Raw genomic sequence first — 16,643 nt, 5'->3', positions numbered from 1 at the left:
GTGTGCAGGATCGAGAAGTTTCGAGCGCGCGCGAGCGCAGGTCATGCGACGCGGAGGCCGGCGTTTGCGTGATTTTGACTAGGAGCGTGCCTTTGAAACGGAGTTTTTCAGCGTAATTGCCATCGCGGAGGCAGTCCCCCAGCGGCGTCCCCCAGCGGCGTCGCGCGCGCGACCGAGCGAGGGGAGTAGGAGAGATGTAGAGATATCTACAGTGAGAGAGAGAGAGAGAGAGAGAGAGAAACAAGATTTTCTGCCGCGATAAGTGCTGATAAACGAGCGTATAAAACGAGCGGCGTCGGCCGGCCGTCTTTTCATTTTCCGAGCGAAAGCGGCCAATAAGCCGCCGACTGTTTCTCGCACGATTAGGAGCCGTATCCGCAGGCGACGCGTCGAATCGAGGATCGGGCGAGTGCGATGAACTCGCGCGGCTAATTGCCGCAGAGCAATCGCACCTCCAGCGCAGACGACTCGAGGCTATAGCCGCCGGAGCAGCAGTGGAGATGCAGCAGCAGCAGCAGCGCCGGTCGAGGCAGTGGCCCCAGTACCTCGCAGCGATAACGGGTAAATTTTGCACAGACTTGACGTAGGGGCCGCACGTAATGCACTCTGTACCCGTGGAGAGTAGCCTCGTCTAAGGTGGCGCGGTCTCGTTGCAGCGACCACGTCGATGGCCATCACGGGGGCGCACATCGGCTGGACCTCGCCGACCCTGCCGCGGCTCAAGGGGCCCGAGTCCCACCTGCCGATCAGCTCGAACGACGCCTCCTGGATCGCCTCGTTCTACCTGCTGGGCAACCTGCCGGGCAACGTGCTCGCGGCCGTCCTCGTCGACTGGCTCGGGCGCAAGGCCAGCCTCCTGCTCGCGGGCCTGCCGCTCACGCTCGGCTGGCTCCTCGTCATCTTCGCCTGGCAGCCCTACGTCCTCTACTGCTCGCGCTTCCTCAGCGGCCTCGGCCAGGGCCTCGTCTACGTCGTCTGCCCCATGTACATCGGCGAGATCGCCGACAAGGAGATCCGCGGCGCCCTCGGCTCCTTCATCAAGCTCATGGTGACCTTCGGCGAGCTCTACGCCCACGCGCTCGGCCCGTTCCTCAGCTACGCGGCCCTCGGCTACAGCTGCCTCCTGCTCTCGGGCCTCTTCTTCCTCGGCTTCGCCTGGATGCCCGAGTCGCCGTACTTCCTGGTGATGCGCGAGCGGCGCGCCGAGGCCGCGCGCAGCCTGCGCTGGCTCCGCGGGCCCCTCGAGCCGGAGCTCGAGCCGGAGCTCGAGCAGGAGCTCGACCAGGAGCTCGACCAGATGCAAAAGGCCGTGATCCGCGAGCTGAGCGACCGGGGCCGGGCGCGCGACCTGCTCGGCAACCGGCGCGCCCTCCTCGTCTGCCTGGGCCTGCAGCTGGTGCTGCAGTTCAGCGGGCTCGCCGCCATCGAGTCGTACACGCAGGAGATCCTCGAGGAGGGCGGCGACTCGGAGGAGGCCGGCTTCACCCCGGCCATGGCCGTCATCCTGCTGAGCGTGCTGCAGCTCGCGGCGGGCCTCGGGGCCGCGGCGCTGGTCGACCGCATCGGCCGGCGGCCCCTCCTCGTCGGCACGACCCTCCTCGCGGGCCTGGCCCTCGGCGCGAGCGGGCTCTTCTACCTGCTGAAGCTGCGGCTCGGGCTGGACACGCGCGGCTACGGCTCCGTCCTCGTCGCCTCGATCATCGGCTACGAGCTCGTGGTCGCCCTCGGGCTGAACCCCCTGGCCTACATGATGCTGGGCGAGCTCTTCCCCACCAACGTCAAGGGCCTGGCCGTCTCGCTGGCCAACCTCTGGGCCTCGCTGCTGGCCTTCGTCGTCTCCAAGATGCACCAGGTCGTCGCCGACAGCCTCGGCATCGACGTCTCCTTCGGCTGGTTCGCCGCCAGCTGCTTCCTCGGCCTCGTCTTCATCGTGCTCTGCGTGCCCGAGACCAAGGGCAAGTCCCTCCTCGAGATCCAGGAGGAGCTCAACTGCGCCCGCGGCCGACGCAGGCCCGCGAAGAGCAAGGTCCTCACCGCCGCCAACCCGCCCCCGCCCCCGAGCAGCAGCATCGCCTAGCGGCGGCGGGATCCGCGCCGAATCTCCCCCCCCCCCCCCCCCCCCCCCCCCCCCCCCGCCACCGCTCTCTCTCTCTCTCTCTCTCTCTCTCCCCGACATGTCACCGCATCCGCGTGGACGCATGTCGCAGATACTGCGAGCAGCGCGCGCACGCGCGCACTGAGACTGATACATGTATTTAGAGTATAATTATCGAAAATGTGTACATATGTGCGTTTTCTAGCGGAAATACACGCGCGGCCGACTGAAGCCGACTGGCGTAGCCACGATTATTTAATGCCTCCGCCTCCTGCACCCATCCCCCATCCCCGGACGCTGCTGCCTCGTTGCACAACGAACGCGATTGCGCTCGTTCGAAATTCTCAAACAGGCCAGATGAGCAAAAAGAGATAGCCACCAATTATTTCGAGTCTGCGTAATTTTCCGCTTCTAGCGTGTCTCATTCGGCGGACAAAAGAATGTAGATAAGAATCGAAATTTTGCACACGTTTCATTGACTAGCGCCGTGTTATACCAACATTGCGCGCGGCGTGCTCCGGCTCGAGTCTATATTTATTCAATTTCCAGCTTGCCAAGAATCCGACTCTATGGAAACGCGGCCGCTTCTTAACGACTTCAAAAGGCGTGTGTGTGCGCGCGCGCGACAAAGTCAACTCGCGTCGACAGCGGATTAGTTATATAAACACGCTTTGAAAAGCTCGTTAAACAAACTGACGCGGCAGTGCTTTTTATATATACATATATCTATATATATCTCTATATATATATATATCGCTCGCCGCGTGGCGCCAGTTGAATAAATCAAGCAAGTATACATATACATACGCGCGTGTTTTGCAAAATCTGAAAATGCAGCGTGCAAAAAAAGAATTTTTTTTTGACGCGAACGCCCACTATTTTCCACTGCGAAGCAACCTTGGGGGTGCTCAATTCTAGCTATAAAAAATACTCGGTAAACTTTGCCTCCTTAATCGCAACGTGTATTTTTTCTTACTGCGCAGTACGTTCCGATTTGCCGCGACACTCCATGTAATGGACGAATGTAGCCTTTGCGAACCGCAGACGTCAGACACAGTCTTTTGAAAATGCATCTTAGCTCAAATTATGTATAGAGCTGCGCATCCTTTTATGGCTGACGCTCTATAACTAATTGCAATCTTGCGATAAGATAAAAATGTCTAATTAACAAATGGATTGCTTTCCTTCTAACGTTCATCCCAATTATAATACAAGGCTGATAAGTTTATGTGTAAGCTTATTAAAAATTTCAACTCGTGCATTTACCAATGACATTATTCAAATTCAACATTACAGATTGAAAACATTTTTTAAGTTCGAGATTTCGTGAAAAAAAATATTAACCGCACATATCAGCGACACTTACTATACACAGTATACACGTGTACTTGCATTTTCATCAACCTCTCATCTTTATCTCTACTCCTCCCCCCCCCGCCCCTCTCTCTCTCTCTCTTTGCGGAAAAACCCTGTCGCGCATTTGTTCTCGAATACAAGCATACATATACTCAATCGTCATATCATTTTCGCACAAGTAGGAAGAGCAATTTTTTATTTGCTGACTTTATATAGCAGCGCGGCTATTCCGAGATTTAACCAAGGATTTTTCAGCTCTCAACGAATTAGATTATATTTACATTCTTGTTGCCACTTTTCTAACCAGCCCGTCACTGATATTTATGCTATTGAAATTCTTGCCATAAATGTGTCAGACGCTTATTTTTCGCTTTCAGATTGCTATGTACATACATGGAATTGATAAACAAATGTTAATTAACATTTACGTCAGCTTGTGAGATCCAAGTATATATTCTTGTATATTAATAAGAAAAATGCCGAGAAGAAAATATTATAATCCAAGGAACATATACAACTCCTTTGTCATTTTCTAATAACCCAATTGTCAAAACTTGTCAATAAATTCATGAAGCATCACGATTCGCGATGAATAATACTAATTATATACGCTACTATATTAAATTTGAAGACAAATACGAATTTGTGCAAATACGCATACGAAAGTTCTTATCTTACCTGTGCATAATAACAATTTAATGTTTCAAAGAAGCGCAATTACTTTGCGCGTATTATATTTTATCCGAGAAAGCGACCATCAGGGATGCCATTTGATCTATTTTCAATAGGTTATATTATCTACTATCCGAACCAAGCTCTTTGATCTCAATTGTCACATTCGCTATGTCCATAATCATACAAAGTAAGCGCACAATCGAGTTTCTTCCCCTATTTCAGGTTTAAAAATACGTTCCAGGCGAATGTTTAAACAGCTGCGGTATAAATATCTGATATACACTATTCGACTTAAATAATAATCCTATAGTCTGTGCTATTAATCTAAACTGTTGGAGAATATTTAGAGGACGTAAGGCATGTAGAAGAGTAGAGATATAGAGAAACACGATTACACTGAAATTTTGGCTCATACTTATTCTTGCAAATTTTATCATGGCAAAAATGCGTGATCGACGATTGCAAACTTAATTATACCTACTGATTCGGATAACATCAAACATTTATACTTACATGATGTATCAATTGATGATTGTCAGGCAATGCGTATACGAATGTTTAATTTTTTGTTGCTATATCGTATATTATACATACTGTAGAATCAATTATATAGTATAAGCAAATAAACTTGATAATTTCAAAATCTTTATTAGTTATCATACATAAATAATGCATTCCGATGGTAATGCGTATCGATATAATTGTGTACTTTTTTAATGTCTACATCTTTTTCTACACAATGATTACATTTTATGATTTTTCTTGCATTTCAAAATGATCGTACAGCAGACACACACACACACACACACACACACACACACACACAGGCACGCATATTCACTCACGTACTGCGTGCGTTTGTATCAATACAATTATTATTAACATGATTATTGTTATTAATTCCTAATACACACGACCTTGGCACGATTATCCTGCATCTTGACATTATATTATCTTGCTCGTACATTTGTTCATTTATTTTTCATTTGCTTATTTAAAGTATTGTTGTCGTATTACCTATAATACAACAAGCCTAGAGTGTAATTTAACAATTGACAACAACGATCTTGGATCAGCATGATATTCCGCCATTTTTTTGAATAAATTACTCTTAATTGTTTATGTTATGTAATCAAGTGCATTTTTTTCTTTTCGCTATTGTATTTACAAGTAGTCAACCATTATTTAGCCTTTTCAGCCTAATTATTCGTACTGCGCTTATTTATAGTTATATTTAGTAATGTATGGCTACACCCGATGCTGCCACAAGCGTTTGCTGCTGCGGCCTGAGTATAAATGTACAATTTATACACATTGGCACAGAGGAGCGTTTTGCGCTCTTCATGATAAGAGAAAGAAATTTCTGGAAATTTCACGATAACAAACGTGTTTTATTCGCTCGCCAAGTAGTATATAACATTATACTTATTAGGACAAAATGGAGGTTAGTATAGATAAATGGAAGCTTGTATTAACCATAGTCTTGCATTAATTTAGTGGCCTACTCTGTTTTCCGCTTAATTATATTTGCTGCTATATATAATATAGATTCTTCGTTGTCGAGTGCGCGATCGCCAAGCGACTCGACGAGTACACGCAGAAAATAGAAACATGGAATGCTCTCAATGATTTTGGCGCTGTATATAATGGATCTAGATATAACCAAACGGCCTATAGAATCTGCATTGAAAATAATCATACGGTATGTATCGCCGACCACCTGACGTTAATATAATATCCTCCTTATATGAATTTAAAACTCTAACCTGTAATAATATTATCATTTCTTTCTTTCCCGTATTAATCTTATATACACGCGATTGTTATCATTAAAAAATATGGTAAACGTTAGTCATTATATTAGTGATTATTCTTTGATATTCGCGCATGATTGTAAGTTTAGTTTATTACGTTGCTCTCTCTCACTGAGCAATAAGTTGTATAAAGTAACGCAGACCAATCGCAGCAAACTCGCAAATTTTAGATGACTCAGATATAGATGCCGTTTCTGCTCCATCGTTTGATGCGTTTTATACTTCAAAAAAAAAAAAAAAACTCCAACCCTTCTCTTCATCGGACTGAATAGCGTTGACATGTTGTTACGCACCTCCAACGATCGAAATACGATTTAACAGCTATGGATAGACAAGCAATAGAGATCGAGCGCAAGAGGTCTACGCTTTACTTTTAGTGACTCGTTAGCAGTGTATTTTGGCAACATTCTAATAAATAGTTAGTAAATGCTCTGGTTTACGTCGGCGGGTTTTGCCGTGGAGGCCATCTGGGGGACCTATAAGTATATGTATACATTGTATACTTGCTGCGTGCGTTACTTGATAAAAAGTATTAACTTTCAACGGCAAGAAATTAAAACTAAATTATCCTTATTGCAAAGTTTTTATGCGCCACAGATTTTCGGCCAAACTCATATAAATATGAAAATTATCGCCATCTTGATATTTGTCGAATAGGTATAAAGACAAAAGTAGCTGGGAATAATTTTGAACAGCAGAGGAAATTATTAGCCGGTGTTGGACGCGTGAGAACAAAGGGCCTTGAAGTATATTATAATGACGCGTTTGAAAGATGATAATATATGTAAAGTCGAGAATCTTGTCGAGGTCGATTAATTTTGCTTGAGAGGTGACAGTGTTTCCTAAATAATGAAGATCATAGGGCTCCGTTCTTTAGAGTCGCAGGGCAGTAGAAATGGCAGAAAACGTATGGATAATGTACACTCTATAAAAATGAAAGTGTTTGGCATAGCGCGAGACATTATCACTTGTTTTACTTTGAAGCAAGAATATATATGACAAAGAAATAATTAACATACTCGACTTTGCCCATTAATCTGAAAGAAAGATCGAATTGATGAATTTCGATATTGTCTACTAATTTGTACTTCCGTATACATTAACGAGTCTCACGTTGCTTTAAAAGTTTGCATCTCAATTCCGTACTCGGCTTCGATGATATATAGAAAAACAAGCAAAGCTAAGGAATTAAAGAGGAGCCGCTGGCGTAATTTATATGCGATTGTCATTGCTCTTGTAGCTTGGCCAAGAAATAAGTTTCGAGAGCGTAGCTCGATCGGCCACAATAGCGGCTGTTCAAATAGAGCAACGGTTAAAGTTGTGAAAAGTTTGCGCGCGCAAGTATAACCAGTATAGGTATGCGCAGTCTCAGTGATAACAGTTGCGTGGCTTATCTACAGCGGAAGAGTGAAAGAGCTAGAGGCTGCTTGCGAGAGTGTTAGAGGGCAAGTTTTATTTAGAAATTATCTCGACCGAGGGGAGAAAGTCTCTGTTTTTTCGAGACTTTCTCTACTTTTAGCGGCGCTGCAGATACAGATAACAAGTCAGCAGCAGCAGCAGCAGCAGCAGCAGATTGGGCACCGCATGCAGATTTCCATTTCGTTTGCTCCTCCTTCTCTCACCTTCGGCTGGCTCAAGGCGGTAGCGAGGTCGTCGCGTTCCCGAGCGCCGATGAGTCTCGGTTCAATGAGTTCAGCAACTCCTCGTTTTCCTTGCGGACTGAAACAAAGAAGACAGGCCGACTGGATTGTTTAGTTTAGCGATCGGCTTTGCTTGCGCAGTGGCCGCAATATTCATGCTTCAGTGCAGCGAGCGATCTACAGGCGTTGTTACACAGAACTGTGCCGCAGCGTACACACATGCGCCAACGAAATGCCGAACTTGAGGAGGTTATAAGCAAAGTTCGCTAGAGAAAGGAAGGGCAGACTATCGCGCGGGGAAAGGAAAGCTGGCGGAGACGGCTGGATTCTCTGAACGCGCCCCCGACTTTCACGCTGCGGGGAATCAAGTGAGGCAAGTGCGACCTAGCCGCTAGTTAGATTATATGCATTAGTCGGCGCGCGAGCGATAGTTACGTTGGCCCGGTGCTCGGCGAGCTCCTTCGAGCCGGTGGGCGGCCTGTGGAAGCTGCTGTGCGTGAGGGTGACGACGACGGCGAGGACCGAGGCGGCGAGGATGAAGAGGAAGGTGCCGAGCAGGATCATGGCGATGCGCCGGTGTCGCCGCGCCCGCTCGAGCTCGCGCGGGTCCTTGGCCAGCTGCAGCCCGGCCTCGAGGCCCGTCGGGCTCAGCAGCACCGAGGGGCTCCTGGTGCCGGGCTCCGAGCGCGCCGGTCTCGCCGAGTCCCGTCGCTGCTGCTGCTGCTGCTGCTGCGGGGCGATGCTCTGCCGGCGGACCTTGGGCCTGCAGGCGCTCGCCCGACGGCCGTCCCCTGCGAGAGTCGCCGCTGCGCATTACCCCATTGTGCCCCTCGCGTGCTCGCGTGCTCGCGTCAATAAATCAGCGCGCCGCTCGAGCCAAGGAAAGCGCGCGGGAGGACGCAGACTCTACAACGTGAACAATTACTCGGGCTTTTCTCGTATTCTTCCGTTGGCTCGGCGGGGTGATTTGCTGACGGGCGCCCGCGCCGCGAGAGCTGCCGCTCCGATGGGTATACCTAGAGACGTGGGCCTGGCGCAGCTGTTGGGCCCGTGCCAGTGGGAGCCGTGCGCCTGCTGCTCGAGGAGTTCGGAGGGCCGGCGCTGCCGCCTGGGCCTGCCGCTGGCCGAGCTGTCGCGCCTGCGCTGCCGGTGGCGCTGCTCGGCCGGTGCCGCCGCCGCCGGCACGGGCTCCGAGCTCGGCGATGACATCTCCTCGAGGTAGAAGATGGTCCGCTCCTCCGAGGTCGCCGAGAGCCGGCGACGCGAGTAATCCAGCTCCATCGCTACTGCGCTCGCCGCGCGGATGGCCTCCTCGCGCAGCGCATCCTCGCGCGTTCCTTCGGCCGCCAGCCGCGTTGCTCCTGTACCGCAGGAACGCTGCCCGAGAAGGAGCAACGAGCGGCTCAGCTACGAGTACATCAGCAGCCTCGAGACTCGAATGCCGCCTCCGCGATCTCTGATGCGCGGCTATCGTCCTTGGATCGCGCGAGCGGCCGCCGTGGCTGCGCTCCACTTTCCGATGGCATTGCTCTCGCTGCGGGTCCTATAGCTCTCGGTGGCGATTGGAATACGAGCTTGGCGCCAGTCCGGGCCACCGCAACGCATCCACCTAGCTGAAACTCCTCGGTACCTTTTCAGGTTCGCCGTCTGCGACAATTGTGCGGCAGACGATCGCCCCCTTGACTTGAGTTGTTGTCGTCGTCCTTGCCGTCGTCGGGCCTACTCTTTCGTGTGCGAGCTTCGGACAGCAACGGCGTGCGCGCGGGGGTGTGGGGGGGGGGGGGGGAGAGAGACAGAGAGAGAGAGAGCAGTTCGACGTCAGAGCAACGGCTCCGACTTAAAAATACACCGAACTCGTCTATTTTCGGGCCGACTCAGCGCAGCTCAAGTTTGCCGCACGCGCGGCGATCCGTCAGGCGCGTATAATCGAAAGAGAGCAGCTGGTAAAAATTTCCTCGCTAGCAGCGACGATCAACGAGTTGCGCTGCTACAGGCTTCTCTATGGATCTGTCTACTTTGATTCGGTTAACGCAGCCGAAGGAAAGTTGAAATTATGTTTGCGCCTGCGAGCACGTCCAAATTAACTCGGCTGCATGCATAGGGTGCTAATATAGTACGATACGCGCGCATCGAGCAAGATAAGCTAAATATTTACGCGAGGATGCGCGTCAGCGGCGATCGCTCGGCGCGATCCGTGGAAAAGTGTATTTACGCCACGACCCGACTCGAGCTCGCGAATCATCTTTAATTCTGCCTCGGTCTGAAGCTTGCAAACGAGGACTTTAGCTGCAACAATTCAGCCTGATCTAATGTTCACCATGCTCTCTATACGCGCCTATACACGGATTTGGCAGCTCTTGGGATTGTCGCAAAGATCGCCGGCCGACCGCCGATCGGTCTCCTCCGCAACCAAGCAAATTGCTTTCCTCGCCTTACTATCTATAGGTATGCATTCGAGGCAGTTTGCAGCCTCAATATTCAATCTTGCTCAGCTTACGGCGGCTCATAGGCTTGTTGGGGCAGGATTCGTGTCGCCTCTCTATGCTCGAGAAAAGAATCGTGCACATCAAAGCGAGAGGACTGAAAAGTGTGCCGAAAAGCGGCGGCAAGTAATAAGCGAGTCTGCACTCTGCAGGCCGATAAGTACACGCGCCTTGGCATTTCGATTTTCAAGCCGCGCCCGCCCGAGCGAAGATACGGAGATGTGAGCTATTATGAGCGGTCCATGATGACCCAGATCGCCGCGACTTTGTCCAGTTCCTACATATGCGAATAGATGAAGCGTAGCCCTCGAGATAGAAGTGTAAATGATTGATGAAGTTGCGGAGGAGTAGGAGAAGGGGGAAAAATTCGAGAACTTTCCAAGATATGGTTTTTGCACGTTTTCGCCTCTCAGTATGTTAACACTTTTGAACGAATGGAAAACTGCTGCGCGACGATGTAGGACATGCTGAGTAGCGGAGCTAGTAGTTCGAGTCCGCATGTGGGCGCGCGGCGCGGACGTGACGCGGTGACGGTGCAGTGCTGCGGGCTGCGGCCCTTTTCTCGAATTCTCGAGGCGTGTTGTTCCGACCGGCACGTTTCACGCGGGCAGCGGCGGCACCAGCCTCTTCGAATTACATAACTGGAGCGAGTTTCAATTTCGCCGTCTTCGCGAGAGACCGGTAGATCACGCGATCAAACGCGCGCAACCGGTGGCTAATATAATATACACCTCCGTATACGAAAACGACTCTCTCTCTCTTCTCTATATAAGTGCTCTCGTAAAAGATAAGGCGTTGCGCCGCGTCGATAAAAAAATTTAGCTATTGGCATCGCCGCCGCGTTAAAGCTGAAAGCGCTGATATCGATCGGAGCGCGCGCGCTGGCTCCGGCGAAACTTAAATTCGTCGAGCTGTTTCTTGCGGCCCGCGCAAGACGATCGAGGAAAGCGTGGCAAAAATGCACATGGCTCTTGCTTGCTTCGCGGCAGCGAGCCTCTCTTGCGGACTCCATATTTACATTGCGTTGTTTACTCGTGCAAATTCCCCCCGGCTATCAGCTGATGTATCTTTTTCGAATTTGCGAGTTTCCGAAACGCTCCGCACTCAGATGAGTGGGCAACTGCCACTGAATGAACGACAAGGTCGTACAGTTGCAACAAGCCAACAACTCAAATCAAGGCTGTATGCAATTTCTCCTGTCCAGTTTGTTTTTTCTGATAAAAAGAAGCTGAGCGCATGGAGAAATTGCACGCGAGGCAAAAGCGCCGGGCTTTCGAACAATGCAATTGCCAGATCACGAGGAGATTACCGCTGTCGCAGTGATGGGTCGTGGCAGCAGCAGAGCAGCAGCCACACGAAGCATCCGCACCGATTTCACTGTTCACAGTATACTTATACAGTCTCAGTCCGGAAGAGGCCGTATAACGGGAGCGCGACTCTGTCGCGGAAGAAACCTGCCGGCTGACTGGAGCCTCGCGCTGCAGACGTGCGCCTTTAATTTGGAGGCATGGAGCGCCCTCGACCTCGCGCGCGCGCGCTCTCTCTCTCTCTCTCTCTCTCTCTCTCACTCTTACCCTCACCCGCGCGCTCCGTAGCGCTCTATATATACGCGCGCTTCCCGACTCTCCACTCTCCCGCGGCTGTGTGTATCCCTACCCGCGCCGTCTACACACGTCTTCGCATTGTTCTGCTCGCGCGCGAGTGCGCCGAACGAGGCCGCGTGCAAGTCGGCGTAATTGGCATGAGAGAGGGCCGGGGCCCTTTGTGCCGCCGCGAGCGCATCAGGCCTCATCTTTGCCGCTATCGCGCGCTTCCGGCTCCTGGCTGCGCACTCGACGCGGCGCTAGGCCGAAAATCGATGTCGGCAGCAGGCCTGCAGGCAGAGCGGATTTCGAAGAGCGCCTAGTTCGTCCGAGACCGCGCGAGATCAGCCCTCGGGCGCATTGTCAGAGGCTTAGGCCGAATCGACGGCAGCGGCGACGGGTTCTCAGCCGAGTAGCGGAGCAACAGCAGCATCCGCGGCAGCGCCGCGCTCGGAAAAGCCGAGCGTGCTTCAGCGGGCTCCCTCTCGCAGTCGCGCGAAAATCAATAGCGCGCGGAGGAGAAAAATCCCGTTGGACTGAGCGTATCCCACGCGTGCATGCGCCAGAGTGCGTGCACGGCGTGCTGGTTGCATGCTGCACGTGCTACGGGTAACACGAAATATCGTGTTGTTGTTGTTGTTGTTGTCGTTGTCGTTGTCGTCGTTGTCGTCGTTGTCGACGTCGCGTCTCACTCACCCATCTCGTCGATTATGGGGGCCATGCGGAGAGTGACGCCGACGAGCAGCAGCGACATGGCGAGCAGCAGGCAGGCCGTCGCGACGATGGTCCAGCGCGCGCGAGGCGGCAGGTCGTCCGGGTCGACGACGCCGAGCTCGAGCTCCGCGGCCTCGACGTCGACCAGGCGCTCCTTGCGGCGTTTCCGGCGCTTGCGCTTTCTGCGGGGCCGGTGGCGGTGCAGGTAGCCCCGCTGCTCCGACTGAGGCGAGTCCGCCGGCAGAGCGAGCGCGCCGAAGGCCCCCGGCATCAGGCCCGCGGGCCCGCTGAACGTCTCCTCCTCCTCCTCGACGTCGTCCGCGAAGTCGAAGGAGGGGTACTCGTCGTAGAAGCTCTTCCTGCAAGTTGCGCATGTTATCACGCGTGCATTTATGCATGCGGTACGTGCGAGCTCTGCGGGGACTTACAATTGAGCGGTGCTATGTGAAATGTAGCAGGCACTTTGGTGCAGCCTCGGGTCAGCGGCCACGCAACCGTCGCTCAGCACTTCCCTGCAGCTCGTCCGGTCGAACTGGATCAGCGCAACGTCCCGATCGCCGGCCTCGAGGCCCGCCAGCTCGAATCTCGACTCCAGATCAGGATTATGCAGACGACTCCTGGACTGGCTTCGAGCTTCTCTCGTGCCTCGAGCACTGCAGTCTATTATGCTCTTTTGCCTCGCCTTCCCTGTGGGGGGGGGGGGGGGCTCAATCGCAGGCTCGAGTGAATCGACGAAAACGCAAGTTCGCACGCGGCCGATCACTCTCGGACTTTTCTACTTCTGGGCACGAGTATAATATACCTATACTTACCGTGTCGCTGTTTGCGGTGATGCGCGATGATGGGGTCCTCGAGGCCAAAGTCACCGCAGGGAGCGGACCCGTGTCTCCTGTGCCTGCGAGCGTGGCGGGCAGCCTTGTCGCTTCTCTCGTGTCTCTGGTGCTGGTGCTGCTGGTGCTGCTGGCGGTGGTGGTGGTGGTGGTGTTGGTGCTGGTGTTGGTGCTGGTGCTGGTGCTGGTGATGATGCTGGTGGTTCTGATGGTGCTGGTGGTGCTGGTGGTGCTGGGAGGAGGAGACGGTCGAGGAGGAGGTGAGCCTGGGCCGCCTGGGACTGGGAGGGGCGCTACCAGCGCGCCTCGCGGTCGTCGCCCCTGCGGAGGCCTTCATCGCCTCGACCTTGCTCTCGACGAGGGCCGCGAGGACGGCCTCGAGGCGAGCCACCTCCACCCCGCTCGATGCATCCTCCGTCGACACCGCTTTGTCCGCGACATCGGAGCTCGACGGCATAACCGTCATAATATCAGAACGCGCTCGCCCGGTCCTCGATCGGCTTTTTGTAGCGCCCTCTGCGGCGGTGGCGTCGTCTGCGCATGCGCCAACTGTCAGGCGCGCCACGGAATGGCGCAAACTTGACTGCAGCTGGACTGGGGCATGCCGATGACCCGAGTATTCCCGGCACTCGCAGTGCGGCGCAGCTGTGTTCGCAGTACTACCGGCGGCGAGGGGCCGAGCGTCCAAGGCGCTCGCGCGAGACTCGCCCGATCCTGACGCCGGCTGACGCTGCTCCTCGACGCATCTTCCTCTTCAGCCGATGTCTAGTACCGACGGATGCAGCTCGGATGCCTGTCCTGTAGCGATCAGCCGAGAGCCGCTAATACCCTCACCTAGCCCGACCTAATGCGCGCGGCGGGCATTGCTTCTACTGATCCTCTTTCCAGTTCCTCCACGGCTGAGGACTTTGCGCAGCTGACCTCCATCCGCTCGTAGTGGCTGCCAGCGTTAGTCCTGAAAATCAGTTATGGCACTCTTTCAATCCTTCGGCTAAGTCTAGACAGAGCTTGTCGAAATTTGCACGACGGCGGGAGATTGCCGAGCAATAAGTCAGCGCAACATCTCCTCGTCGCTGTAATTAATTAATGTAAACGTTATAGAAGCTACGCACGGCGCGAGGTTTACGCGGGCAAGAATACCTAGGCTCCCCGATTGTATGAGAGCTATCCCGCGAAATCGAGAGCATTTGGGTACGTGTGCCGCTCGTTTTCCGAATGACGATGCTCTCGCTGCATAAAACTATGTCCTTCCGATCGCTATTCTTGAAGCGGCCTCGCGCCATTACGTATGAATGAGTTATACGCAGGAAGTGAGAGACGCGGAGCAGGCACGATAAGTAACTTTGCCTATAGTGTACGAGCTGCCGCTATACAAGCTTCTTGCGATATAGGAAAAGACTTGGCCGTCACTTTTTCGTCGTCGTCGAAAGGCAACGTTGGCAATGCTAACGTGCGCAGGGTCTGCCAGGCCCCAGAAATGGGCCGCGAGCGTGTCAAGTGTGTCTGTCACGAGTGCAAGTGCCTCTTTTATCCCGCACGCCGAGTTTTTTTCGCGAAAAGTGGCGCGTGTCGGCGTGTGCCGGTGTGCAGGGACTAGGGAGATGCACGGGCGCACACACACACACACACACACACACACACACAGAGAGAAAGGCGCCCGCCCCGGCGTATGTGCGTATGAGTATGCAACGAGCCCGATGACTTTTCGCCAGCGGGTCCCCCGCTTATTCTGCTTTCACGCGCCTCTCTTTGTATACGAAGCTTTGTTGTCGAGCCCGCGGCTCCTGCTTCTAATGTTTTCTCTAAGCGGTCGCTCTCGAAACTTTTTCCGCACGCTCCGACAATGAAAAAATACTCGCCTCTTGGTACACTTGCTCCGGCTCGCGCGTCAAGTGGCTCGTCAGCACTCGGCAGTTAGTAGTCTGCGCGTGTGCAGCGTGGCGCAATTAAGCTATTCGGAATAGGGAGTAGACCAACTTGGCTGGGCATGAAAAATAAATTTTAATCTCAAGAGATTAGAATCGCGGAAAGACGACTAGACGAGGCACAATATACATTTGGCTTACTCTGCTATGCAGATTGACTTTCTCGCTGTTCTTTGCCCAGCCCCCGCCGTGGATCCGCCTCATCAATTGCAAGTGTGTACATTATGCACGCGGCAGCACTATGAAATCCACGAGCGAAAAAAAGGTGTGCCTGCTCGTTGCTCGAAGTGCGCATTTTCCGCGCGAATGGATTGCAAACATTTGCTCGCGACCGCGGCTCTCGAGTGTATTACGGGGCGGCTGGGAAAGCGAGCAACAATTCAACAAGTACGAGTGCAGCTGGCGAATACCCACTGGATGGTCAGCGGCAGAAGCACGCACAGCAGCGAGAGCGAGGCCGAGCACTGGTGTGAGCGAAGCGCGCGCACTTGTCGCGCGTGTAATTATAGCGCGCTCGATAAAAAGAGAGACTACCTGGCGGCCGTCGATCGTGCGATAAAAGAGAGGGAGCGCACGAGCTCGACCCGAGCAAGCCGCGCCACCGCCGCCGCCGCCGCCGCCGCAGCCGCCGCCGCCGCCGCTAGATCCAGGACGGCTCGGAGCTCCGAGTGCTACTGCTCCAGCCGAACTGCGTCGGCTCAGTCAGCCTCCTCCTCGCTCTCCGCTCCGCGTTGTTCCCTTCCCCTTCTGCGCAGCAGCAGCAGCAGCAGCAGCAGCGCCGCCGCCGCGTCCGGCTCTGGGCTCCATGTGCTCTCGCGGGCGCGGGGAGGGGCTGAGCGCCGAGAGAGAGAGAGAGAGAGAGTGGACGCGCGCAGTAGTGCGAGGCAGGATCGGGTCAGCCGCCGCGCGGCTCAGGGAGTTGTCTCTGCTCGCTCGCTCTCTCTCTCTCTCTCTCTCTGTGCTGGGGGCCGGGAAGGAGGACGACGGACGGGCGCAACTGAGCCCCCGCATGCTCGATTAGTGGCCGATCCCACGAGCCGAGAGCAACGGCTTCGCATCTCTTCCGGCCCCTGCGAAACGAGCCTCTCAAGTAGGATCGTTCGCCTCCTCCGATTCCATGTCGGGCGAGCACATTCAATTTTAATCAAGCCTCGAACTTACCCGGCACGCGTTGATCGATGAAGTTGCACTGCGGCTTTGTACTTTGTTCATTTTGAAACTGCTCTCTCGAGCTCGCTTTCCGTCGGCCAGGAAAAAATAACTCTTACGAAGAGTCGAAGAAATATCACGCTCAGTTGCGCAGTCCAAGCTTGCTCCCGTGGAAAGACCTGCACTGCAGTGGAAACCATAAATGCGCTTGACGTCACGGAGCCGCGAGAGAGGGAGAGCTGCACCCACATGCGGAAGGTGCAGTTTTGCGAGAACTGCCCTATTCCTGAGCCGCAGAGCCACTCGCTGCCTAGATTATATATTCATAAGTAACCTATGTGAGCATGCATCGAATTGCCGCACTACTCACAGAGAGAGG

General features: G+C 53.3%; 2 protein-coding genes across 9 annotated transcripts; one reads left to right on the top strand and one right to left on the bottom strand.

Annotated features, from left to right (window-relative positions):
• Window positions 1–246: 246 nt before the first annotated feature.
• LOC100117637 (facilitated trehalose transporter Tret1-like) lies at window positions 247–2,122 on the top strand. Of its 2 annotated transcripts, none has more exons than XM_001601763.6 (2): window positions 247–561; window positions 657–2,122. In XM_001601763.6, exons 1-2 carry the CDS (start codon window positions 501–503, stop codon window positions 2,075–2,077), a joined length of 1,482 nt encoding a protein of 493 aa, XP_001601813.4. In that variant the 5' UTR covers window positions 247–500; the 3' UTR covers window positions 2,078–2,122. The 2 variants fall into 2 exon arrangements, with proteins under 2 accessions (XP_001601813.4, XP_016845750.1); XM_016990261.2 differs by having other exon boundaries at window positions 485–561; window positions 637–2,122.
• A 2,629-nt stretch (window positions 2,123–4,751) lies between these two features.
• LOC103315460 (receptor-mediated endocytosis protein 6 homolog) lies at window positions 4,752–16,484 on the bottom strand. 7 transcript variants are annotated; one of them, XM_032595865.1, is made up of 6 exons: window positions 15,257–15,785; window positions 15,050–15,171; window positions 13,173–14,145; window positions 12,789–13,047; window positions 12,343–12,719; window positions 4,752–7,659 (listed from the first exon to the last, which is right to left on the bottom strand). In XM_032595865.1, the coding sequence occupies exons 3-6, from the start codon at window positions 13,654–13,656 to the stop codon at window positions 7,574–7,576; spliced, it is 1,206 nt and encodes a 401-aa protein (XP_032451756.1). In that variant the 5' UTR covers window positions 13,657–14,145; window positions 15,050–15,171; window positions 15,257–15,785; the 3' UTR covers window positions 4,752–7,573. The 7 variants fall into 7 exon arrangements, with proteins under 7 accessions (XP_032451756.1, XP_032451757.1, XP_032451755.1 ...); XM_032595864.1 differs by lacking the exon at window positions 4,752–7,659 and adding an exon at window positions 8,881–9,193; XM_032595866.1 differs by lacking the exon at window positions 15,050–15,171 and having other exon boundaries at window positions 15,650–15,800.
• Between the last annotated feature and the right edge of the window lie 159 nt (window positions 16,485–16,643).

Source organism: Nasonia vitripennis, chromosome 1 (genome assembly GCF_009193385.2).
Source record: "Nasonia vitripennis strain AsymCx chromosome 1, Nvit_psr_1.1, whole genome shotgun sequence".
Taxonomy (NCBI): Eukaryota; Metazoa; Arthropoda; class Insecta; order Hymenoptera; family Pteromalidae; genus Nasonia; species Nasonia vitripennis.
This window is presented reverse-complemented; position numbering and strand designations above follow the sequence as displayed.